General features: G+C 49.4%; 1 protein-coding gene across 3 annotated transcripts in view; it reads left to right on the top strand.

Annotated features, from left to right (window-relative positions):
* Positions 1 to 17,677: 17,677 nt before the first annotated feature.
* Positions 17,678 to 26,203, top strand: part of SYNGR1 (synaptogyrin 1) — a 35,594-nt gene continuing 27,068 nt past the window's right edge. For all 3 annotated transcript variants that reach the window (XM_031005449.3, XM_063704686.1, XM_031005450.3), the window contains exon 1: positions 17,678 to 17,852. In XM_031005449.3, the coding sequence (XP_030861309.1) occupies positions 17,754 to 17,852 (99 nt within the window). In that variant the 5' untranslated portion in view covers positions 17,678 to 17,753. The remainder of the gene's footprint in view (positions 17,853 to 26,203) is intronic.

Here is a 26,203-nt window from a genome sequence, read left to right on the forward strand (position 1 = left end):
TGCCTCCCGGGTTCAAGCAATTCTCCTGCCTCAGCCTCCCGAGTAGCTGGGATTACAGGCGCCTACCACTACACCTGGCTAATTTTTTGTATTTTTAGTAGAGATGGGGTTTTGCCATGTTGGCCTGGCTGGTCTCAAACTCCTGACCTCAGGTGATCCTCCCGCCTCGGCCTCCCAAAGTGCTGGGATTAGAGGTGTGAGCCACCACGGCTGGACTAGTCTTTGGTTTAAGAGAATGTTGTGGCTGGTTTGATCTTCTATCCAGACCAAACTTTCTCCATATCAGCAATAAGCCTGTTTCACTTTCTTATCATTCATGTACTCATTGGAGTGGCACTTTTAATTTCCTTCGAAAGCTTTTCCTTTGCATTCACAACTTGGCTAACTGCATAGTGGAAGAGGCCTAGCTTTCAGCGTATCTCAGTTTTTGACATGCCTTCCTCATTAAGCCTAATCATTTCCAGCTTTTGATTTAAAGCAAGAGACATGTGACACTTCCTTTCACTTGAACACTGAGAGGCCATTGTAGGGTTATTAACTGGCCTAAATCCAGCCTGTCTCGGCTGTTGGCATGCCTTCCTCACTAAGCTTAATCATTGCTAGTTTTTGATTGAAACTGAGAGACAGGACTCTTCCTTTCACTTGAACACTTACAGGCCATTGAGCAGTTATCAGCTGGCCTAATTTCAGTACTGTTGTATCTCAGAAAATAGGGCTGCCCTAGAGAGGGAAAGAGACAGAGAAATGGTGAGTCAATAGAAGAGTCAGAACACACACATTTATCAATTAAATTCACCATCTCGGGCCGGGGGCAGTGGCTCACGCCTGTAATCCCAGCACTTTGGGAGTCCGAAGTGGGGGGATCACGAGGTGAGGAGATCGAGACCATCCTGGCTAACACGGTGAAACCCCGTCTCTACTAAAAATACAAAAAAATTAGCCGGGCGTGGTGGTGGGCGCCTGTAGTCCCAGCTACTCGGGAGGCTGAGGCAGGAGAATGGCATGAACCCAGGGGGCAGAGCTTGCAGTGAGCCGAGATCGTGCCACTGCACTCCAGCCTGGGTGACAGAGCAAGACTCTGTCTCAAAAAAAAAAAAAAAAAAAAAAGATGGCCTGAGACTCCTTCCATGTATTTACCTTTTAGAATTCTGATGGGCCATGTTTCTTTTTCTTCCTTTTTTTTTTTTTGAGACAGAGTCTTGCTCCATCTCCCAGGTTGTAGTACAGTGGCATGATCTCAGCTCACTGAAACCTCCGCCTCTCCCCAGTTCCAGAGATTCTCCAGCCTCAGCCTCCTGAATAGCTGGGATTACAGGTGCACGCCACCACACCCAGCTAATTTTTGTAATTTTTTAGTAGAGAAGGGGTTTCGCCATGTTGGCCAGGCTGGTCTTGAACTCCTGACCTCAGGTGATCTGCCTTCCTCGACCTCCCAAAGTGATGAGATTACAGGCGTGAGCCGCTGCACCCAGCCCCATGTTTCTAATCCAACCAGAACCTCCTGCTATGTTGTTGCTATCATCTGAATGTTTGTGTTCCCCAAAATTCATATATTGAAACCTAATCACCAGCGTGATGGTGTTGTGGTAAACTGAAGAACAGAGAGACTGATATGAGAGTACAGGAGGATTTTTTTTTTTTTTTTGAGACGGAGTCTCGCTCTGTCACTAGGCTGGAGTGCAGTGGCACGATCTTGGCTCACTGCAACCTCTGCCTCCCAGGTTCAAGCAATTCTCCTGCCTCAGCCTCCCGAGTAGCTGGGACTACAGGCGAGCGCCACCACACCCGGCTAATTTTTTGTATTTTTAGTAGAGACGGGGTTTCACCGTGTTAGCCAGGATGGTCTTGATCTGAGTACAGGAGGATTGTTTATTTCAGGTACGCACCAGCTCAGTGGACTCACATCCAAAAAGCTGAGCCTAGAACAAAGACAGAGCGGGGTTTTTATAAGCTGGCTCACAAAAGTAAAACAAAAGCAGCTAATCATATGATAGGTCACATAATCTATAGCATAGCATAATTTATGGCCTTACATAGCCGGTGGCTTTGTAGCTGCATTGAAAGAAAAACAAGAACTGGCTAAATACAGACATTTGTAAAACATAATCATGCTTAAGAAACCAGGGAAAGGAGTAACAGTAAAATAATTTGTCTTTCTCTCTTTTTTTTCCTTCAACTTTGCTCTGGAGGGGAGGTGTCTGGAGCCCACTCCTTTGGCCTTGGCTTCTCAAACAGTGTTATCATATAACTGTCCTTGAAGTGAGCTTGCTGTACTTTCCTTTGCTAGACAGAGGAAAACTTGTTATTTTCCTTTTAACCCTTGCCTTGCCTGTTACTTTTCTTAGAGTGAATGAATGCATACTTATTTTTAAATTTCTGCCTCAGTGGTATTGTTACGGGAAAGGGGTCCAGATCCAGGCCCCAAGAGAGGGTTCTAGGATCTTGCGCAAGAAAGAATTCAGGGTGAGTCCATAGAGTAAGGTGAAAGCAAGTTTATTAAGAAAGTAGAGGAGTGGGCCGGGCGCGGAGGCTGATGCCTGTAATCCCAGCACTTTGGGAGGCCGAGGTGGGCGGATCACGAGGTCAGGAGATCGAGACCATCCTGGCTAACACGGTGAAACCCCATCTCTACTAAAAATGCGAAAAATTAGCCAGGAGTGGTGGCGGGCGCCTGTAGTCCCAGCTACTCAGGAGGCTGAGGCAGGAGAATGGCCAGAACCCAGGAGGCGGAGCTTGCGGTGAGCCGAGATCACACCACTGCACTCCAGCCTGGGCGACCAAGCGAGACTCCTTCTCAAAAAAAAAAAAAAAAAGAAAGAAAGAAAGAAAGTAGAGGAATAACAGAATAGCTACACCATAGACAGAGTAGGGCTGCTAATTACTCATTTTTATGGTTATTTCTTAATTATATGCTAAACAAGGGGTAGATTATTCATGCCTCCCCTTTTTAAATTTTTTTTTATTTTTTACTTTTTATTTATTTATTTAAGATGGAGTTTTGCTCTTTCACCCAGGCTGGAGTGAAATGGCACAGTCTCGGCTCACTGCAACCTCCACCCTCCGGGTTCAAGCGATTCTCCTGCCTCAGCCTCCTGAGTAGCTGGGATCATAGGCACCGGCCGCCATGCCCGGCTAATTTTTGTATTTTTATTTATTTGTTCTTTTTGAGACAGAGTTTCGCTCTTGTTCCCCAGGCTGGAGTGCAGTGGCGCAATCTCAGCTCACCGCAACCTCCGCCTCTGGGGTTCACGCCATTCTCCTGCCTCAGCCTCCCGAGTAGCTGGGACTACAGGTGCACGCCACCACACCTGGCTAATTTTTTTGTGATTTTAGTAGAGACGGGGTTTCACTGTGTTAGCCAGGATGTTCTTGATATCCTGACCTCGTGATCCGCCTGCGTCAGCCTCCCAAAGTGCTGGGATTACAAGCGTGAGCCACCGCGCCTGGCCAAATTTATTTATTTATTTATTTATTTATTTATTTATTTATTTATTTTTGTGTTGTTTTTTGAGATAGAGTCTCACCCTGGAGTGCAGTGGCGCGATCTCAGCTCACTGCAACTTCTGCCTCCCAGGTTCAAGCAATTCTCCTGCCTCAGCCTCCCAAGTAGCTGGGATTACAGGTGCAGACCACCATGCCAGGCTAATTTTTGTATTTTTAGTAGAGACAGACTTTCACCATGTTGGCCAGGCTGGTCTTGAACTCCTGACCTCAGCTGATCTACCCACCTCTGCCTCCCAAAGTGCTGGGATTATAGGCATGAGCCACTGGGCCCAGACAACAAATTTAACATAACTAAAAATACATAAATAATGTTTTCCTACCAAATGTTAAAGCACCAGTTCTCAAAGTGTGGGTTGCAGACTCCTAGGGTTCCTGAGATACTTTCAAGCGAACTGCAAAGTCAAAATTATCTTCACAATAATACCAAGATATTATTTGTCTTTTTCCCTGTGTTGACATTTAAACTAATGATGCAAAATAATTGTAGGTAAAATTTCTGGCTCCATAGTATGACAAGGCAGTGGCACAAACTACATATGTGGTCATTATATGCTTCACCTCCCTGCTCTAAAAGTAAAACAAACAAACAAACAAAAAACAGTTTTACTTAAGAATGTCCTTGAGGCCAGGCACAGTGGGTCACACCTGTAATCTATAATCCCAATCCATTGGGAGGCCAAGGCAGAAGGCTCACTCAAGGGCAGGATAGCAGTCTGGTCAACATAGTGAGACTCTGCCGCTACAAAAATATTAAGAAATAAAAATTTAAAAATTAACCAGGCACAGTGGCACGTGCCTGTGGTCCCAGCTACTCAGGTGGCTGAGGCGAGAGGATCGATTGAGCCCAGGAGGTTGAGGCTGCAGTGAGCTGTGATAACACCACTGCACTCCAGCCTGGGTGACAGAACGAGACCTGACTCTAAGAACAAAAAGAAAAAAAAAGTTACAATGGAGAAAATTTTAAAACCACAGTTTGGCTATCAGTTGTTCTTTCAAATAAAAATGATGTTACATTTGGCTGAGCGCAGTGGCTCACACCTATAATCCCAGATACTGTGCCTGTGGTCCCAGATACTTGGGAGGCTGAGGCAGGAGGATCACTTGAGCCCAGGGAGGTCGTGGCTACAGTGAGCTGTGGTTGTGCCACTGCACTCCAGCCTGGGCAACAGAGCGAGACTCTGTCTCAAAAAAAAAAAAAAGCCTGGCATGGTGGCATGTACCTGTAATCCCAGCTACCAAGGAGGCTGAATCACTTGAACCCGGGAGGTGGAGGTTGCAGTGAGCCGAGATTGTGCCACTGCACTCTAGTCTGGGAGACAGAGTAAGATCCATCTCAAAAAAAAGACCCGTTCCCAAGGTTGATATTTAAGTAATAATTTTTATTGTTATATCAAGGACATCACCTCCATTTAATTTTTAATTTTTCTTTTTTTTTTTTTAACACACAGGTCCTTGCTTTGTCACCCAGGCTGGAGTGCAGTGGTGCAAACACAGCTGACAGCAGCCTCAAACCCTGGGCTCAAGCAATCCTTCCACCTCAGCTTCCCAAGAAGCTGGGACTACAGGCGTGTGACACCATGCCCAGCTAATTTTTTTTTTTACTTTTAAAAATTTTTTGTAGAAATGGGAGTCTCATTATATTGCTTAGGCTGGTCTCAAATTCTTGGGCTTAAGCAATCCTCCTGCCTTGGCCTCCCAAAGTTGTGGGATTATAGGTGTGACCACTGCAGCCAGCCTTAATTTCTAATATGGTAAGTATTAATAGCTCTTTGGGGATGCTCAATAATTTTCTTCTTCTTCTTTTTTTTTTTTTTTTTTTTGAGATGGGGTCTAGCACTGTCACCCAGACTGGAGTGCAATGGCGCGATTTCAGTTCACTGCAACCTCTGCCTCCTGGGTTCAAGAGATTCTCGTGCCTCAGCCTCCTGAGTAGCTGGGACTACAGGCACCCGCCACCACATCCGGCTAATTTTTTGTATTTTTAGTAGAGATGGAGTTTCACTACGTTGGCCAGGCTGGTCTCAAACTCCTGACCTCAGGTGATCCGACTGCCTCAGCCTCCCAAAGTGCTGGGATTACAGGTGTGAGCCACCACACTCGGCAATAATTTTTTAAGGTATAAAAATGTCCAGAGACCAAAAAGGCCAAGAACCACTGCTTTAAATACATAAATGATATCAAACTATTTATATTATTTCAAAATTACTTTTTAAAAAATTCAACACAGAGCATAAGCTCCATGAAGCAGAGGTTTTTCTTTTTGTTTTATTCATTATGGAAACTAAGTCCCTAGAACAATGCCTGGAACATAGTGGGTGTTCAATAAATAGTGATTGAATGAATAAAGAATTATATTTTGGGTTTTACCTATTCTGATACGTGGACCTCAAACTCATTCTGCTGTTCAATATTCTATTATTCCTGAAGATGAAAATATCACAATAACAATTCTATTAATGAACATTTGTTCATAATTTTTCACGGACATTTTTATACACAGGTAAGAGTTTCTCCAGGGTATATACCTAAGAATGAAACTGTAGTAAATAAATCTGGCCAGGCATGGTGGCTCATGCCTGTAATCCCAGCACTTTGGGAGGCCGAGGCAAGTGGATCACAAGGTCAGGGGATCAAGACCATCCTGGCCAACATGGTGAAACCCTGTCTCTACTAAAAATACAAAAATTAGCCAGGTGTGGGGGCGTGCGCCTGTAGTCCCAGCTACTCAGGAGGCTGAGGCAGGAGAATCGTTTGAACCCAGGAGGTGGAGGTTGCAGTAAGCCAAGATCGCACCACTGCACTCCAGCCTGGGTGACAGAGCAAGACTCCATCTCACAAACCAAAAAAAAAAAAAAAACACTAGTCTTCATGTTGTTCTTTTCCACCAGCAGAGTTTGAAAGTTTCTCTTGCTCTACAGCCTCAGAATCTAGCATTTTCACCCATATGGTGGGTATAAAATGGTATCTCATGATGGTTTTATTTTTTATTTGCCTGGCTACTAATAAGATTGAACACTTTGTCATGTGTTTACTGGCCATTCTTAGGCCCTCTGTTCTGAAATGCATGTTCATTGGCCAGGCACGGTGGCTCACGCCTGTAATCCCAGCACTTCGGGAGGCCAAGGCAGGCGGATTACTTGAGGACCAGAGTTTGAGACCAGCCTGACCAATATGGTGAAACCCTGTCTCTACTAAAAAAAAAAAAAAAAAAAAAAAAAAATTAGACAGGTGTGGTGGCGGGCGCTTGTAGTCCCAGCTACTCAGGAGGCTGAGACAGGAGAATTGCCTGAACCCGGAGGCAGAGGTTGCAGTGAGCCGAGATCGTGCCACTGCACTCCAGCCTGGGTGACAGAGCGAGAGCCTGTCTTAAAAACAGCAACAACGAAAAGATTTGCACTCAATTTTATGTCTTCTCTATTCTCTATCACGTGACCCTTCCTTATCCCCAAATCATAAAAATATTCTATTATTCCCTCTCCTTCTCTCTCTCCTTTCCTTTCTCTCTTTCTTTGTTCAAAGAATGCCTTTGTATCTTTGTTCAAAGATACAATGCCTTGTATCTCAAGGCATTACATCATTCTGATTACCCAGCTCATTCTTCAGCTCTACCCATCTTACTGTTTTCTCCTCCTATTGCATTCTTTATTTCAATGTTTATATTTTCCATTCTTAATATTTCTACTTGATTCTTTTTTATTATTTCATGTTTGTTTATTTATTTATTTATTTATTTATTTATTTATTTATTTATTTATTTAGAGACAGAGTCTTGCTCTGTTGCCCAGGCTGGAGTGCAATGGAGTGGTCTCAGCTCACTGCAACCTCCATCTCCTGGGTTCAAGCAATTCTCCTTCCTGAGTAGCTGGGACTCCTCCTGAGTAGCTGGGACTGCAGGTGCCCGCCACCATGCCCAGCTAATTTTTTTTATTTTCTTTTTTTGTTTTTTTGAGACAAAGTCTCACTCTGTTGCCCAGGCTGGAGTGCAGTGGCACGAACTTGGCTCACTGCAACCTCTGCCTCCCGGGTTCAAGTGATTCTCCTGCCTCAGCCTCCCAAGTAGTTGGGATTATGGGTGCGTGCCACCACACCCGGCTACTTTTTTGTATTTTTAGTAGTGACGGGGTTTCACCATGTTGGCCAAGCTGGTCTTGAACTCCTGACCTCAGGTAATCTGCCTGCCTCGGCCTCCCAGAGTGCTGGGATTATGGGCATGAGCCACTGCGCCTGGCCTTCTCTATTTTTTTTAAAAGGAATGTTTTTAATGTTTCCATTGAGCATATTCATTCTGCAGGAATTTTGTAGATAATCTTTATTAAGCTGAGGATTTTTTTTAGAATAGTAAGAGCTTTGATATTGAGTGTACTGATTTTACTATGTACTTTTACTGCATTTACTAAGATCATCATACAGTTTTTCCCTTCTAATCTATTCATATGATAAATTATATTTATAGATTTCCTAATAATGAACCCAACTGCATTTCTAGGATAAACCCAATTTGTTTATAATGTATTATGTTTTTATACATTCCAGGATTAAGTTTGTTAATATTTCCTCAGCATGGTTTGCACTGACATTCATGAGTGAGATTGGTCTGAACTTTTTCTTAAACTAGGATAAAACTAGGAAAATGTTACCTCTTTTTTTTTTTTTTTTGAAACAGGGGTCTCACTTTGTTGTTTAGGCTGGTTTCAAACTCCTGGGCTCAACTGATCCTCCCACCTCGGCCTCCCAAAGTGCTGGGATTACAGGCATCCACCATGCCGTGCCGAGGCTATTAAAATTTCAAGGTACTAGGGAGCAACAGTTGTTAGGGAAGCTGTGCCTTCAGGGCTCACTCATTTCTCTGGGTTCATGCCTTCCCTCCTTTTTGTGCTTTTTGTTGTCCATTCATTTTTCTCCCCTAGCATTTAAAGTTTTCAGCTATCTAGACTTCCATATGGCTAGTCTTGTTCTTTTTTTTTTCTTCATAAAGATTCTTTCTTTGAGGATTCCAAACATTTATTTTAGTCTTTTATCTTTCTATAAATTCATCTCATCTGCAGTTACTTCATTTTCTTTTTCTTTTTTCTTTTTTTTTTTTTTTTTGAGGCGGAGTTTTACTCTGTCACCCAGGTTGGAGTCCAGTGGCGCAGTCTTGGCTCACTGCAACCTCCGCCTTCTGGGTTCAAGCGATTCTCCTGCCTCAGGCTTCCAGTTGCTGGGACTACAGGTGCCTGCCACCACGCCCGGCTAATTTTTGTATTTTTAGTAGAGATGGGGTTTCACCATATTGGCCAGGCTGGTCTTGAACTCCTGACTCCAGGTGATCCACCCACCTCAGCCTGCCAAAGTGCTGGGATTACAGGCGTGAGCCACCACGCCAGGCCTGCAGTTACTTCGTTTTCTGCTTGTTGTGATTGCTGAATTTGCTGCCTCTCAATTTCAACAAGGCTTCTGAAGTTTGGGTTGCAGCCTCATTTGCAATGGGAGGGTTTTGTTTTTCTTTATCCTTTCCCTTCCCTGTGTGCTCACCCTCCCTCTCCAGCAGAGCTACTCCTGCTTCCACCAGGCTTCCAGAAACCCATCTCACAATGATGTCTAGGGCCCCTTCCCATGGACACATTGGGGACACTGCAGCCTCAGTGGCAGATTCAGAGAGAGGTTTGTTTCAGCACCCTGTGGGCCGCCGAAATCTGTCCTTCCCTCCCTGAACCAAGCACTTTGTCTAAGTCAGAGTCCCAGGCAGAGATCCCCTGCAGTTTTATTTTTTGCTTCCATTCCCAATAGTGGAGCGCCACCCCTGTTGCTGGCTTCAGGCAAGAGGCTGACTTGGCTTCTGTCTCTTGTGGAGCATTTTAATCTCATTACCCTAAAAAAGGAAGATTTGGTGGCTGTGTGGACCCCGTGCCCAAGTGCACATGGCTCCATGGCTTCAGCCATTTCCCTGCTTTCAACTCCACAGAGTTGCTGATTTTTGAGCATGGCTTGGTCTGTTTAGTTTTGCCTTATGTTTTATCTGCAGTTGCTTTGGGTAAGATGCAGACATTTCTGTTGACTTATTAGGCTTGGTATGTATTCCATTGCAAATCACAAATTACTTTAACACTTAGTGGCTCAAAACAACAGTCATTATATATACATACATATATATATACACATTACACACACACACACACAGACACACACACATATATATATATATATATTTTTTTTTTTAATTTTAAGGCAGAGTCTCACTCTGTCTTAAGGCTGGAGTGCAGTGTTGTGATCTCGGCTCACTGCAACCTCCGTCTCCCAGGTTCTAGCAATTCTCCTGTCTCAGCCTCCTGAGTAGCTGGGACTACAGGTCCCACCACCACGCCCAGCTAATTTTTTGTATTTTTAGTAGAGACAGGGTTTCACCATATTGGCCAGGCTGGTCTCAAACTCCTGACCTCAAATGATGCACTGGCTTCAGCCTCCCAAAGTGCTGGGATTACAGGCATGAGCCACCGTGCCTGGCCTGTATATGATATGATATGATATTCCATTCTATTATAGTCATGATGGGCTTCATTTGGGGAAGGCTCAGCTGGGTGATTCTTATTTTCAAAGTGGCATCAACTGAGGTCACTTTTTGGTATTCAGTTGGTTACACGAGTTAGTCCCGGGAGCTCAAGATGCTGGTGGTGATGGCTAGAAGGCTGGAATCCCCTGGGCCTCTTGGCTAGAGTATTTACATGAGGTCTTGGTGGTCTCAAGATTTCTTTCATGACAGCTCAGGACTGAGAGTGTTCCAAGAGATGAAAATGGAAAGCAAATATTTTCTTAATGCCTGGGCCAGGAAAATGGCCCAATGTTGCTCTGTTAATCAATCACAAGCCTCCCCATATGCAAAGAGAGGAGTTTCAAGGAATTTGTGGCCATATTTCACCTGCTACCCTTGCTCATTATTATCCCCCCACCCCTGCCCAGGACTTTGAGATCCTTTAGGGCAGAGATCGTGTTTAATGTCACTGTTGGATCCCAAGGGTCTTCAACGACCTGGCTCACAGTGATGTTACATAGGCTTGCCGCCAACTAGATCCCGTGTGTACTCCCTTCATCCCTTCTTTGAAAAAAGAATAGGATTGCTGGGTCAAATGGCACATTCTTCGGTCAATTGAAACACACTACCAAGCAGCTCTCCAACTAGGTACCTCTGGTCAATGTTTATTATTATTATTTTTGTTTGTTTGTTTGTTTGTTTCTTTGTTTGAGAGGGAGTCTTGCTCTGTCGCCCAGGCTGGAGTGCAGTAGTACAATCTCGGCTCACTGCAACCTCCGCCTCCCAGGTTCAAGTGATTCTCCTGCCTTAGCCTCCCAAGTAGCTGGGACTACAGGTGCGCACCACCACACCCAGCTAATTTTTGTATTTTTAGTAGAGATGGGGTTTCACCATATTGGCTAGGCTGGTCTTGAACTCCTGACCTCAGGTGATCTGCCCACGTCGGCTTCCCAAAGTGTTGGGATTACAGGCATGAGCCATCATGCCCAGCCCCACTGGTCAATTTTTAAGATTATCTTTATGCTGAGTGTGGTGGCTTACTCCTCTAATCCCAGCACTTTGGGAGGCTGAAGAGGGCGAATCCCTTGAGCTCAGGAATTCAAGACCAGCAACATGGCAACATGGCAAGACCCCATCTCTACAAAAAAGAAAAAGAAAAAAATTAGCTGGGTGTAGTGGCACACACCTGTAGTCCCAGCTACTTGGGAGACAGAGGTGGGAGGATCCCTAGAGCCCCGAAGGTTGGGGCTCCATTGAGCCGTGATCGCACCACTGCACTCCAGTCTGGGCGACATCGAGATCTGGTCTCAAAAAAAAGAAAAGAAAAAGATTATAATCATGCTGCGGCTCATGCACTGAAATACGGTGAATGCATCTCCCTTCTGTTCAGGCAACTCCAACTTCACATACAGAAAACAGAACTAGCACCTTGGCTGCCAAACCAGCCTCAAGAGGGCAGGAGAGAGGGAGCAAACGCCCATTGCATTTCAGCTGGGGCTAGGAATTCGAACTACCGGGCATGGTGCAGGCAGCTCTGTGTTTGCAAAAGCTTGTCCTGCAAAGACCAGCCTGACTTTCTCGTTTGGCCTCAACGCTAACACAGAACACATAAATCCAGATGGTAGAGGAGGATGTTTCTACAATTTGCAATGACATAAAGTATATTTATATACTTCGCAATGGTATAAAGTAGAGGTTCATGGGTGAGCCTGAGAACCTACCCACCATTCATAGCTTTGTGTTTCTAAGAAAATGCCTACATACCTTGTTATACTGTTAAATAAAAAAATATTCAACGATATGGGTTAAAGCATGATGAGAAAGACTGCGCAAGACCATCGTTATAGACACAGGAACCACTGCAATGAAGTCTTGCAATGGGAGCGAGGGATTGGGCTTAACTCCAAACATGGCCAAGTGTGGGGGCCAATGGATGGAAAATTACTAAGAGGAAGCATCCGTGGTAAGGCAGATTCTGGCTAAACTGACCTAACGGGATTCTTGCTGAAGACAAGCCCCAGTAATCAGACATCACCAGGAGTGGAGGATGAGAAACCTGATCAGATATAGAGGTGATCTCATGTGGGGGATGAGGGGTTCTTGCTAAACTGACTTAGGAGGGTTCTTTGCTAAAACTGGATTTTACAAGGAAGTGCATAGGGGGGCTTAATAGAAGATCCAGAAGCCTGACTAAAGTTTGGCAATGCAAAGAATCTTTGTCAGTACATACCCACCTTGAAAACCAATCTTTGTCAGTACATACCCACCTTGAAAACCAACTATGATGGTGCAGCTAATAACATTTACTGATCCCATTCTTTGTATCAGGCACCATTCTAAGCATCTCTTACGCATTCTCTCAGTTAACCTCGACAATAATCCTCCAAGGTAGGTACTATGCTTATTTCTGTTTTCCAGATGAGGGAATGGGCTCAAAAAAGTGAAGCCATTTGTCCAAGGTTACACAGTGAGTCAGGATAAGGGAAGCCAAGGCTTCTATCCGTCCCCCCAAAATATTTGAATCTGAAATTCAGGATGCTAAACACCATGCTTTCTGAGATTTAATGTATTAGTATGATCAAATCTTAGGGGCAGAGGGTTAGGGACACTCCAGTTATTCAGCCATATACCCCTATGACTAAGACAAAGCCTAATGTAGGGTGGACTTCGAATGAAGGTTTATTGAATTAATAAATGAAGGAGGCTGGGCGTGGTGGCTCACACCTGTAATCCCAGCACATTGGGAAGCCGAGGCAGGTGGATCATGAGGTCAGGAGCTCGAGACCAGTCTGGCCAAAATAGTGAAACCCTGTCTCTACTAAAAATGCAAAAAATTAGCCAGGTGTGGTGGTGTGCGCCTGTAATCCCAACTACTCGCGAGGCTGAGGCAGGAGAATTGTGTGAGCCTGCGAGGCAGAGGTTGCGGTAAGCTGAGATTGCGCCATTGCACTCCAGCCTGGGCAACAGTGTGAGACTCCATCTCAAAAAATTAATAAATAAATAAATGGAGGAATATTGTCACTGAAAGACCAGCCTGAGCAACATAGCGAGAGTTCATCTCTACAAAGAAAAAAAAAAATTAAGTAAGCTCAGTGGCACGAGGGCACAAGTCTGTAGTCCCAGCTACTGGGGAAGCTGAGGCAGGAAGATGGCTTGAGCCCAGGAGTTCAAGGCTTCAGTGAGCTATGATTGCGTCACTGCACTCCAGCCTGGACAACAGAGCAAGACCCTGTCTCCAAAAAAAAAGGTCTAACTTAATGCAGTGAAAATCACCTCTTGTATGGATAGTTCTGCAAGGTTTTTTTGTTTGTTTGTTTGTTTGGAGACAGAATCTCACTCAGTCACCCAGGCTGGAGTGCAGTGGCGCGATTTCGGCTCACTACAACCTCTGCCTCCCGGTCAGTTCAGGCGATTCTTGTGCCTCAGCCTCCTGAGTAGCTGGAATTATAGGCACACACTACCATGCCTGGCTAATTTTTGTATTTTTGGTAGAGATAGGGTTTCACCATGTTGGTGAGGCTAGTCTCCAACTCCTGGCCTCAAGTGATTTACCTGCCTTGGTCTCCCAAAGTGGTGGGATTACAGGCGTGAGCCACTGCACCTGGCCTGTTCTGCAAGTTTTGATAAACAATTTTTTTTTGAGACGGAGTCTTGCTCTGTTGCCAGGCTGGAGTGCAGTGGCATGATCTCAGCTCACTGCAACCTCTGCCTCCCAAGTTCAAGTGATTCCCCTGTCTCAGCCTCCCGAGTAGCTGGGACTACAGGCGTATGCCACCACGGCCAGCTAATTTTTTTTTTTTTTTTTTTGAGACGGAATCTCACTCTGTCACCTGGGCTGGAATGCAGTGGCTCAATCTCGGCTGACTGCAACCTCCGCCTCCCGGGTTCAAGCAATTCTCCTGCCTCAGCCTCCCGAGTAGCTGGGATTACAGGCCAGGCTGGTCTTGAACTCCTGACCTCGTGATTCGCGTGCCTCAGCCTCCCAAAGTGCTGGGATTACAGGCTTAAGCCACCATGCCTGGCCGCTAACTTTTTGTATTTTAGTAGAGACGGGGTTTCACCATGTTGGCCAGGATGGTCTCAATCTCCTGACCTTGTGATCCGCTCACCTTGGCCTCCCAAAGTGCTGGGATTACAGTCATGAGCCACAGCGCCCAGCTGACAAACATTTTTTATTTTATTAATAAAACATGTTTTATTAATAAAATAAACAATTGTATTAATTATGTAACCATTCCCATAAACAAGATATGGAATGATTCTATCATGCCTCCAGATTTCCCCGTGCCTCTTAGTAGTAACTCTCTGCCCACCAATCCCCTGGCAACCACTGATCTTTTTTTTGTCCTTAACAGTTTTGCCTTTGCAAAAATGTCACACAAAGGGAATCCTGCAGTCTCTAGACATTTGAGTCTGGCATCTTTCACTTTGCATAATACATTTGAGGGTCACCCATATTGTTGAGTGTATCCACTGTTCATTGCTTTTTATTCCTGAGTAGTGTTTATTCCTGAGTAGTGCACAGTTTATACCCTCCCAACTTGAGGAGCATTTAGGTTGTTTCCAGGTTTGGGTTATTACAAATAAAACTGCTCCAAATATTTCTGTTCAGGGTTGGGCTCGGTGGCTCATGCCTGTAATCCCAACACTTTGGGAGGCCGAGGCAGGCGGATCACCTGAGGTCAGGAGTTCGAGACCAGCCTGGCCAACATGGTGAAACCCCATCTCTACTAAAAATACAAAAATTAGGCCGGCATGGCAGCGGGCACCTGTAATCCCAGTTACTCATGAGACTGAGGCAGGAGAATCACTTGAACCCAGGAGGTGGAGGTTGCAGTGAGCCAAGATCGCACCACTGCACTCCAGCCTGGGTGACAGAGCAAGACTCCGTCTCAAAAATAAATAAATAAATAAATAAAAGAAATAAAACTTCTGTACAGGTTTTTCTGTGAGTAAACTTTTCACTTTTTTTTTTTTTTTTTTGACACTGTCACCCAGGCTGGAGTGCAGTGGTGCCATCTCGGCTCACCGCAACCTCCACCTCCTGGGTTCAAGTGATTCTCCTGCCTCAGCCTCCCGAGTAGCTGGGATTACAGGCACCCACCACCACGCTCAGCTAATTTTTTTTGTATTTTTAGTAGAGACTGGGTTTCTCCATGTTGGCCAGTCTGTTCTTGAACTCCTGACCTCAAGCAATCCACCGCCTCAGCCTCCCAAAGTGCTGGGATTACAGACGTAAACCACCGTGCCCAGCCTAGCCATATTAATACATGTGTAGAAGTATCTCATTCTAATTTTAATTTGTACTTCTCTCTCTCTCTTTTTTTTTTTTTTAACAGTCTCACTTGGTTGCCCAGGCTGAAGTGCATTGGTGCAATCCTGGCTCACTGCAGCCTTGAATTCCTGGGCTCAAGCAATCCTCCAGCCTCAGCTTCCCAAGCAGCTGGGGTCACAGGTACACATCACATCACACCCAGCTTGTATTTCTGACTAATGATGTTGGGCATCTTTTCTTTTCTTTCTTTCTTTTTTTTTTTTTGAGACAGAGTCTCGTTCTGTCGCCCAGGCTGGAGTGCAGTGGGGCGATCTCGGCTCACTGCAAGCTCCGCCTCCCGGGTTCACGCCATTCTCCTGCCTCAGCCTCCCGAGTAGCTGGGACTACAGCCACTACACCCGGCTAATTTTTTTTTTTTTTTTTTTTTTTTTTTGTATTTTTAGTAGAGATGGGGTTTCACCGTGTTAGCCAGGATGGTCTCAATCTCCTGACCTCATGATCTGCCCGTCTCGGCCTCCCAAAGTGCTGGGATTATAGGCGTGAGCCACCGCGGATGTTGGGCATCTTTTTATGTGCTGACTTGCCGTGTGTATATCTTCTTTGGTGAGGTGTATAACTATTCAAATCTTTTGCCCATTTTTTAAAAAATGGGTCCTCTTATTATTATTGAGTTCGAACGTTCTTTATTTGGGATGCAAGTTCTTTAGATCTATGCTTTGCAAATATTTTCTCCCAGACTATCGTTTGTCTTTTCATACATTCTTTTAACAATGTCTTTTAAAGAGCAGAAGTTCTTAATTTTGATAAAGTCCAGTTTATCAATTGTTTCTTTTATGAATCATGTTCTTCATGATTTTTTTTTTTTTTTGAGACGGAGCCTCGCTCTGTCGCCAGGCTGGAGTGCTGTGGCGCGATCTCGGCTCACTGCAACCTCCACCTCCTGGGTTCAAGTGATTCTCCTGCCTCAGCCTCCCAAGTAGCTGGGACTACAGGAGCGTGCCACCACGCCCGGCTAATTTTTGTATTTTTAGTAGAGACCGGGTTCACCATGTTGGCCAGGATGGTCTCAATCACTTGACCTTGTGATCCACCCGCCTTGGCCTCCCAAGGTGCTGGGATTACAGGCGTGAACCGCTGCGCCCAGCCTTCTCTTGTGCTTTCTTCTAAAAGTTTTATATAGTCATAGTAGACACCTTACAAGTGTGCTGGATTAAATGCGAAAATGTATGTAAAGCCCTTAGCACAAGGCCTGGTAGAGACTAAACAATCAGCTGAGCCTAAGATGGACATTGACTATGTAATTTTTATAAGGAGCACCCTCAGGCCCAGCACACATTTCCTCCACACAGATGTTGTGTCCTGTCATCACAGAATGGCAGGATACCAGAGAAGCAAAAGCCTCCATCCATATCCTCATCCAACCTGCTCCTGGAACCAGTGAAGGTGACTGCAGACATAGAGAGGCCATAGAGCTACATGGCAGCAGGAGAGCCAGCCCTGGAAGGTGGCCCTTCCCCTGCAGGGAGCACTCCTCCATCTAGCCTCCGTTTCCATGAAACCTGGAGGTCTAGCCCAAGCTGTGATGGGGTGATGGGGACTAGGCTCTGTTTACTGAGCACCTACTCTACGCTAGGCCCTTGGGTAAGGCATTGAATAAGTTAGACAACACCTGGGCCTCGGGAGCTCACAGACTAGCAGCAGAAGAGGCCATGAACAAATGATTGCGTAATTAATTGCTAGATTCAGGAAAGGGGCAACGTTCTGGGGTAGGAGGGGATGGGGAAGAGGAAGTCTCAGCCGCCGCCTCTGTGCCAGGCCCCTCCAGGCTGGGGGTGGGAGGGTGCGCGGGCACAGGGACACACATGACGTCATCGTAAGAGGCAGGGGAAGGGTGGTCCTGGGAGGTGGGGGCTGCTCTGGAGGGCTGTAAGAGAGGGTCATTCACTCGTGGTTCATTCATTCATTTGAGAAATATTCATGCGGCGCCTACTGTGTACCAAGCACCCTCTAAGAAGGACGAACACGGCTCCTGCCCTCTCATTATATTTGGGGCCGACAAAGTGGCAGGAAACAGCCAAACAAATCAAGCATGAAGATGGTTTCAGCAGAGCCGACGGCTCAGAGGGGCTGCGACCGGGGCAGGGGACCGGGGATGCGGGGCAGGGACACGGCCCACACTTGCTGTACACGCACCGCCCTCCCCCCAACACTTTGCAAAGAGGTCACCGCACTGGCTGCGAGCGCGCCCTGAGCCCCGGGCCGCCGCACGCGCGCCCCCGCGCCCGAGGTCGCGCGCTGCCCAGCCCCCCGCCCGCGCCCCGCGAGCTGCGCCCGCCGCTCACGACGCCCCCTCGCGGGAGCCCTGGGCCGCCGGCCGCGCGCGCAGGGGAGGGGGCGGGGGCGCCGCGCACGCGCACGGGTCGGCGGCGCGCGCCGAGCGGGGGGCACCGTGCGGGTGCAGCCACGATGGAAGGGGGTGCGTACGGAGCGGGCAAAGCCGGGGGCGCCTTCGACCCCTACACCCTGGTCCGGCAGCCGCACACCATCCTGCGCGTCGTGTCTTGGGTAAGGACGGACTGGCCGGCGGCTCAGCCAGGCCGGGGTGGTGGGGGTGTGAGCAAAGGCGGCGCGCCCGGACCGACCCCGACCCCAACGGGCACCCGGCGGCGGCGCGGCGGCGGGCGAGGAGCTGTCTTGCCTGCGGGGCCCGCTGCCGCCGCTCCTCCTTCCCGGGCCCGGGGCGGGCGGGATCCCTGGTGCTCGCGGGAGACGCCGCTCCGGCTCCCGGAGCCCTGGTTTCCTGGGGCCCCCGGTTCGTGCGCCCCCCTTCCCGCCCCGATTGCTGTGACCTCCAGGCCGCGGCTATGCAGCGAAAGGCTCGGATTGTGCGCGGCCGCCAGGGCGGACTGGGGACCGTGGGGACAGAGCCAGGGTTTAAGGTGGCCTTTTTTGGGGGGTGGATCAGGGCGTGGACCATGTCGCTGGGGTGCACGCCGCGCCTGCGATGGACGTTGGAGGAGGAGAGGGCCGGGAACCGGGTTCGTATTGCCTAGCCCGGCCCGTGTGGAGCGATGAGTCGGGAACTGAGTACCTCTCTTCCACCCGGGAACTGCCTCTCCTTCTCTGCGTGACCTTGGGCTGGGAGCCACCCAGGAAATGTTCTCGAGAAATGAGGACTTCAATTCCGAGGTGGGGAGTGTCATCCCCTCTCTCATGCCTCAGTTTCCCAATTTATAGACAAGGTGGGAGGAGCCTTCTTGAGGCCCCCTTGGGCTCTGACATTTTATGAACCGGTAACACCCCTCCCACTCAGCATGCACCTGGATGCCCAAGGCGGGTGTCTGGGAGAAAGGTCTGCTCTCACAGTGAAGAGGCCAGGGTGGCCTCCAGCCTAGCTGGGGGGCAGGGTCCTCAGTGCAGAGGGCTGAGTGGGGCTCTTGTTCAGACGGGTGGTCAGGGGGAGGATGGATCAGAGACAGTGAGCACAGAGGGAGGGGTTCAGGTGCCTTGAGTGGCACCTCATGGAAAGAAGCCCTGCTGGGGTCTGGAGAGGGGGTTTCTGGGGCTCCCTGGGGTTGGCTGGCTGTATCCCAGAAACTCCCACTCGAGGTTCTGGCCTCTGCAGGCCTGGGGCCCATTCCTGGTGGGCTTAGACTAGGAATGGGCTAGACTGTCAGGGACCCCAGGGGCTACCCCAAGGCCAGCTGTGACCTCAGGGTGCCCAAGCTTCCTCCTTTCCTTGGTTTTCAGGGTCTGGTTGGTAGGATGGCTTGGGTATGTATCCCTGGCCTGCGAAGGATGACCCCATTTAAAGCCTTTTCTTCTCGAATGCCGTCAGATGGGAGCTGTTTGAGGGCAGGAAAGCCCAGTTCCTTTAGCCCTTGTGTCAGTGCCTGCACAGAGCCGGGCACCCCAGCACTTCTGTGTTTGTGGCTCTGAATTCATTTATCTGTGCCAGTCTCCTGCTCCCCAGATGCCCCAACAGACCCTTGGCAAAGGTGGGAGCCCTGGGGGGCACCTGCCGGATCAGGCGGGTGGGCTGTGTTCACTGCTTTAGTCTGCCCACCCCTGGGCCTCTGGCCTGGAAGGGCGAAGCCACTGGCTTTGTGAGGGGGCATGGGCATTCTGTCTGCTTGGGTCATTTCTGCCTGTGATGCCTTCATTTAGCAAAGCTTTATTGAATCTGCTGGGCCCCGAGGGAAGGCAGCGTGACTCAGAAGCAGCCCTTGTTCTCAGGAAGCCACAGTCCCACTGGGGAGTGAGCCAGGTGCCCCCAGGCAGAGGCCACAAGAGCCAGGAGAGGGGTCTCCCTGCTGTGGAATCAAATTTCATAGTGAAGGTGATGTCAGATTGGGCCTGGTGGGATGAGGTTTATACATATGCACATCCAGGGGAGAGAACGTGGAAAGCAGGAGGAAGGATCAGCCCCTCTGAGCACCCATGGGGTGCAAGACCACACACAGCTACCTAGCTGGTTCCCCAACACTAGAGGAAGCTGTGGCTCAGCGAGCGAGGCCAAGTGCCTGGCCTAAAGTCACTAAGCATGTAAGTGGCAGACGAGCATTTGAGCCTAGGTCTTCCTGTCTCCAAAGCGTAGTTCTCCCCCTGGGGCAGGGAAGAATCCAGAATCCTGGAATGTCAGGATTGGAAAGGACACAAAGGTCACCTGGACCAACCAATGCTCAAACAACCCCACAACCTCCCAGTCCTGCTCACACACGTGGATACAAGGCGCTCACTACCTTTGTCGAACCAAGAGGTGTCTGATACAGGCTGATTGACACCTTTAAAAGTAGCTTTTTTTCCTGATCAAAGTAATACCTGCCAATTATCGGAAAGTATAAAAATCACATGTGATGGTTGCACGGTAGGAATGTACTTAACACCACTGAAATGGTGAAGATGGTAAATTGTATGTTACGTGTGTTTTACCACAACAGAAAAAGTTTGGTGGGGGGTGGTAATCATGTGATACCACCACTTAGGGAGGGCTGCAGTGAATATGGTGCTGTCCCCTTCTGGTCTTTTCGAAACTGTGTGGCGTGCTGAGCCATTTAAACACATCAGGAGCTGCGGGGGATGCAGCTGGCGCCTGCTCTTGGCCCTCACACCACAGGGCAGAGCAAGTGAAGCTGAGCTCCAGGACCAGGGTGACCCGTTTATCCTGATGTGCTGGAACTTCCTGCCTTTAGCATTCTGAGAGGCCCTTAGTCCAGACAAACAGGGACAATTTGTCACCCTGTCCAGGACTCCTGGACAACCCAGACCCCTACCACAGCCCTGGAGGGGCCCTAACAGCATGTGCACGTGAACCTGTGATTATTTTTTTTTCTTTTTTTGAGATGGAGTCTTGCTCTGTTGCCCAGGCTGGAGTACAATGGTGCCATCTCGGCTCATTGCAACCTCCGCCTCCCAGGTTCAAGCAACTCTACTGCCTCGGCCTCCCAAGTAGCTGGGGCTACAGGCACACACCACCACGCCCAGCTAATTTTTGTATTTTTAGTAGAGATGGGGTTTCACCATGTTGGCCAGGCTGGTCTCGAACTCCTGACCTCAGGTGATCCACCCGCCTTGGCCTCCCAACGTGCTGGGATTACAGGCGTGAGCCACTGCACCCGGCCTGGACCTGGGATTTTTGTAAAATTTGTAAAAGAAAGATTTTTTTTTTCTGTTGCTTTTCCAAAGGAGGGCTCCCAAATCATGTAAGCTTCAGGGCCTCACCAACCTGGACCCACCCTGGAACCCAAGCCCTCCGAGCCCCTGGGTCAGCCTGCACAGAAGCAGGGCCTCCAAGACCTGGCTTGTCTCTTTTTTATTTTTTTAGAGACAGGATCTTGCTGTGTTGCCCAGGCTGGTCTCAGACTCCTGGACTCAAGTGATCCTCCCACCTCAGCCTTGTGAGCAGCTGGGACGATGAGGCGAGGCGTGGGCCACTGCATCCGGCATGGCTTGTCTCTTGACTAAGGCTTTCTCACCTCTTGGTGTCATCGCCCCAGTGGCAGATCAGCTGCCACTCCTGGCACCCCCAGGCCACAGCTGTGACCTTCAGTAAGTGTCCCCTCCCCACCCTCTGTGTGCCTCAGTCTTCCCAGCCGAACTGGGCTGGGCTGGGTCAGAAGTGCCTGATCTGTTGCGCGGTGACTGCCACCCGTCAGTGACTCATTTCTTTGTTTTAAAGCCAGATGGGAAAAAAAGGAGTTACAGCAAGGAGCTAAACTGATTTAATAGAAAGGACCACCTTTTATTTGGAGTTTATATTCTTTTTTGCAGGGGGCTAAAATGGACTATAGGGAATGAATATCAGTGCTGGCAGATGAGTTTTTTGTTTGTTTGTTTTTTGTTTTTGAGATGGAGTCTCGCTGTGTCTCCAGGCTAGAGTGCAGTGGCGCAATCTTGGCTCACTGCAACCTTTGCCTCCTGGTTTCAAGTGATTCTCCTGCCTCAGCCTCCCGAATAGCTGGGATTACAGGCACCCACCACCATGCCCAGCTACTTTTTAAATTTTTAGTAGAGATGGGGTTTCACCATCTTGGCCAGGCTGGTCTCAAACTCCTGACCTAGTGATCCACCCACCTCAGCCTCCCAAAGTACTGGGATTACAGGCGTGAGCCACCGCGCCCAGTCAATGTTTCTTTAATTCTCTACTTTGACAAAATGAAAATGATAAAATGTTTGAAATGTTGCCATTTTCAGGGTTCATTTTTTAAGGGCTTTGGCCATAATACCACATGGTTCTGTAAGTGGGGTGGGTATCTTCCCCCGCGTTTTACAAATGACAGAATTAAGGCTCAGCCTGGAGAAGTGACTTGTGCTAGCTCAAGGCCTGGGCTTGTCAGAGACTTGGTTTGAACCCGGACTGCTGGGCTCCACATTCTGTGTACTCCCTGTGGGTTCCCTGCCTGGATATCCATGGCACCAAGGGGTGGCCTGAGGGGGGCAGCTTTATACCCCTGGTTTTATTCACCCCCCCCCCACTACACCCCCCATCATCCCAAGTGACCACTGAATAAAAAAGCTGAACTTGGCCAGGTGAGGTGGCTCACGCCTATAATCCCAGCACTTTGGGAGGCCAAGTCGGGTGGATCACTTGAGGTCAGGAGTTCGAGACCATCCTGGCCAACGTGGTGAAACCCCATCTCTACTAAAATACAAAAATTAGCTGAGCGTGGTGGCGGTCGCCTGTTATCCCAGCTACTCAGGAGGCTGAGGCAGGAGAATCGCTTGAACCCGGGAGGCGGAGGTTGCAGTTAGCTGAGATCACACCACTGCACTCCAGCCTGGGCAACAAAAGCGAAACTCTGTCTCAAATGAAAAAAAAAAAAAAAAAAGCTGAACGTTTTTTGTAAACACAGCAGTTTCAAGATAAGACCCCTTGCCTCCCCCAACCAACTTGCCATGTGCCAGCCATGGGGCCACAGGAAAATTCTGGAACCAGCGGTTGTTGGGGAAGAGGGTCCAGGGTAGAGACAGAACCTCTGGCCAGTTCTGATGTTCATTTGTTCATTCCACAAGTCCCCTGCTCAGTGCCAGCTGAGTGCTCACTGCCACCCCAAGGCACTCTTGCTCCAATAACGAGAACAGGATTGAGTGGGAAGCACTGGCCCAGAGGCTCAGGTCACTACAAGAAGGAATTCCCAAGGGGTGGCCCAGGAGAGGCTTGGATGACAGACTCACAAGCTGGACTTCCTCTGAGGGCAGTGGGAAGCTGGAGAGAGGGTCAAGGGTATTTCAGAAGCTCCTGTGGAAGCTTGGTTTGGAGAGGGCTCTGTGGCTGGAAATGCGTGGTCACGTCCAGCCTGTCCTCTCCCAGTACCGGGCACAGCCCTGTCACCTAGACAGGAAGGTGGGCCCACGGCCCTCGTTTGGCATTTATTGCTGACCACCCTGGAGTCTTTCTCACCTCTTCACCTCCTGTGGCCGGCCGCTCCGCCGCTTCTTCTCTCTCAGGTCTAGGACAGGGTCAGCTGCAAGGAGACCGCCGGGAGGTGATAGATTTCTGCTGTGTTTTGGGCACTTCCTCATGTCCAGGGACAGCCCAGGGGCGGCCTAGAGAGCCTGAGAAAGCCTAGGGCATCAGGAGCAGGGCCATCAGAGCAGGACCTTGGAAAACCCCTACCTCTTTCAGCCTCGGTTGCCTCATCTGTAACATGGGATTGGAGGGCCTGGGTTTGGGGAGGCCTCGAGAGTTTATAAAAATGCAAATTTTGGCCAGGTGTGGAGGCTCATGCCTGTAAGCCCAGCACTTTGGGAGACAGAGGCAGGTGGATCACCTGAGGTCAGGAGTTCGAGACCAGCCTGGCCAACATAGCGAAACCCTATCTCTACTAAAAATACAAAAAATTAGCCAGGTATGGTGGCACGCGTCTGTAGTCCCAGCTACTTGGGAGGCTGAGGCATGAGAATCGCTTAAGCCCGAGAGGTGGAGGTTGCAGTGAGCCGAGATTGCGCCATTGCACTCCAGCCTGGGCTAAAAGAGTGAAACTCCCTTTCAAAAAAAGAAAAGAAAAAGAAAGAAAGGAAAAGAAAATGCAAGTTATTTTTGTTTGTTTGTTTTTGAGACAGGGTCTCGCTCTGTCACCCAGGTTGGAATGCAGTGGCATGATCTCAGCTCACTGCAGCCTCCGCCTTCCAAATTCAAGCGATTCTCCTGCCTCAGACTCCCGAGTAGATGGGATTACAGGTGTCCGCCACCACACCCGGCTAATTTTTATATTTTTAGTAGAGATGGGGTTTCATCATGTTGGCCAGGCTGGTCTCAAACTCCTGACCTCAAGTGATCCGCCTGCCCCGGCCTCCCAAAGTGCTGGGATTACAGGTGTGAGCCACCTTGCCTGGCCTGAATGCAAGTTTAAAAGGCCTGCCGTACGTCTGCTGTGGTGGGTTTTGTTATCCCCTCCTTAGATGAAAAGCTGAGGCCCAGAGAGGTTAACTGGAGTCACTGGGATCGGAACCCATGGCCCCTGCTCCAGGGAGTCCCCAGCCATGTGGGGAGTCCCACATGAGCAGCGTGTGCAAAGCTGTTGGGCGGGCCTGAGCCCCAGGGAGAAAAAACAGAGGCCGGGAGAGGAAGGGAAGAGAGGAGGAGAAGCCAGGAAGAGGAGGGAGGGAGGAAGGGAGAGGCAGATGGCAGGGCTGTTGGAGGGAGCCACGCTTGGCACCCAGACCAGAAGAACCAGCTGTCAGGTGGGAGGGGAGGCAGGGTAGGCGCAGAGGAGTGCCTTGGCCTGGAGACCTGAGGCTGCGTTCTGCACCCTCTCTGCCAGTGATTGGCTGTGTGACTGGAGCAAGAGGCCCATGCTCTCCTGGCCTTGGTTTCCCCATCTATCAAATGGGAAAACAATAGTTGGATTGCTCTGGTGGTTCCCGACCTTTCCACCCTTGAAGAACCCCACTCTTGCTCCTAGTGGACTCCAGGTTGGGAACTTTGGATTGGTCAGTCTTTAAAGAAGTGACTTTGGGGCCAGGCACGATGGCTCACACCTGTAATCCCAGCACTTTGGGAGGCCGAGGTGGTTGACTCACTTGAGGTCAGGAGTTTGAGACCAGCCTGGCCAACATGGTGAAACCCTGCCTTTACTAAAAATACACAAATTAGCCGGGTGTGGTGGTGCCTAGGATTATGCTTGTAATCCCAGCTACTCCAGAGGCTGAGGCACGAGAATCGCCTGAACCCAGGAGGCGGAGGTTGCAGCGAGCCAAGATCCCACCACTGCATTCCAGCCAGGCAACAGAGCAAGACTCTGTCTCAAAAAAAAAAAGTGATGTTTGGAGCCATCCCCTCATGCTTTGTAGGGGCCTGCAGCAGAGGGGGCACTGGGCCCCAGGTCTATGCATGGGAGTGAGAGGTGACAGCGTGCTGTCCTCACAGCCCTCACTTGCTCTCGGCTCCTCCTCTGCCTGGGCTCCTACTTTGGCGGCATTTGAGGAGCCCTTCAGCCCGCCACTGCACTGTGGGAGCCCCTTTCTGGGCTGGCCAAGGCTGGAGCCCACTCCCTCAGCTTGCAGGGAGGTGTGGAGGGAGAGGCGCGAGTGGGAACCGGGGCTGCGTGCGGCGCTTGCGGGCCAGCTGGAGTTCCGGGTAGGCGTGGGCTTGGCGGGCCCGGCACCCGGAGCAGCCGGCCAGCCCTGCTGGCCCCGGGCAATGAGGGACTTAGCGCCCCGGCCAGCGGCTGCGGAGGGTGTACTGGGTCCCCCAGCAGTGCAAGCCCAGCGGCGCTGCGCTCGATTTCTCATCGAGCCTTAGCTGCCTTCCCGCGGGGCAGGGCTCGGGACCTGCAGCCCGCCATGCCTGAGCCTCCCACCCACTCCATGGGCTCCTGTGTGGCCGGAGCCTCCCCGACGAGCACCACCCCCTGCTCCACGGTGCCCAGTCACATCGACCACCCAAGGGCTGAGGAGTGCGAGCGCAGGGCGCGGGACTGGCAGGCAGCTCCACCTGCAGCCCCGGTGCGGGATCCACTAGGTGAAACCAGCTGGGCTCCTGAGTCTGGTGGGGACGTGGAGAGTCTTTATGTCTAGCTCAGGGATTGTAAATACACCAATCAGCACCCTGTGTTTAGCTCAAGGTTTGTGAGTGCACCAATCGACACTCTGTATCTAGCTGCTCTAGTGGGGCCTTGGAGAACCTGTGTGTCGAAACTGTATCTAACTAATCTGATGGGGACGTGGAGAACCTTTGTATCTAGCTCAGGGATTGTAAACGCACCAATCAGCGCCCTGTCAAAACAGGCCACTCGGCTCTACCAATCAGCAGGATGTGGGTGGGGCCAGATAAGAGAATAAAAGCAGGCTGCCCGAGCCCAATTTGGCAACCAGTTCGGTCCCGAAACTTTGTTCTTTAGCTCTTTGCAGTAAGTCTTGCTACTGCTCACTCTTTGGGTCCACACTACTTTTATGAGCTGTAACACTCACCGCGA

The sequence above is a fragment of the Gorilla gorilla genome, chromosome 23, assembly GCF_029281585.2.
Source record: "Gorilla gorilla gorilla isolate KB3781 chromosome 23, NHGRI_mGorGor1-v2.1_pri, whole genome shotgun sequence".
NCBI classification, from domain to species: Eukaryota; Metazoa; Chordata; class Mammalia; order Primates; family Hominidae; genus Gorilla; species Gorilla gorilla.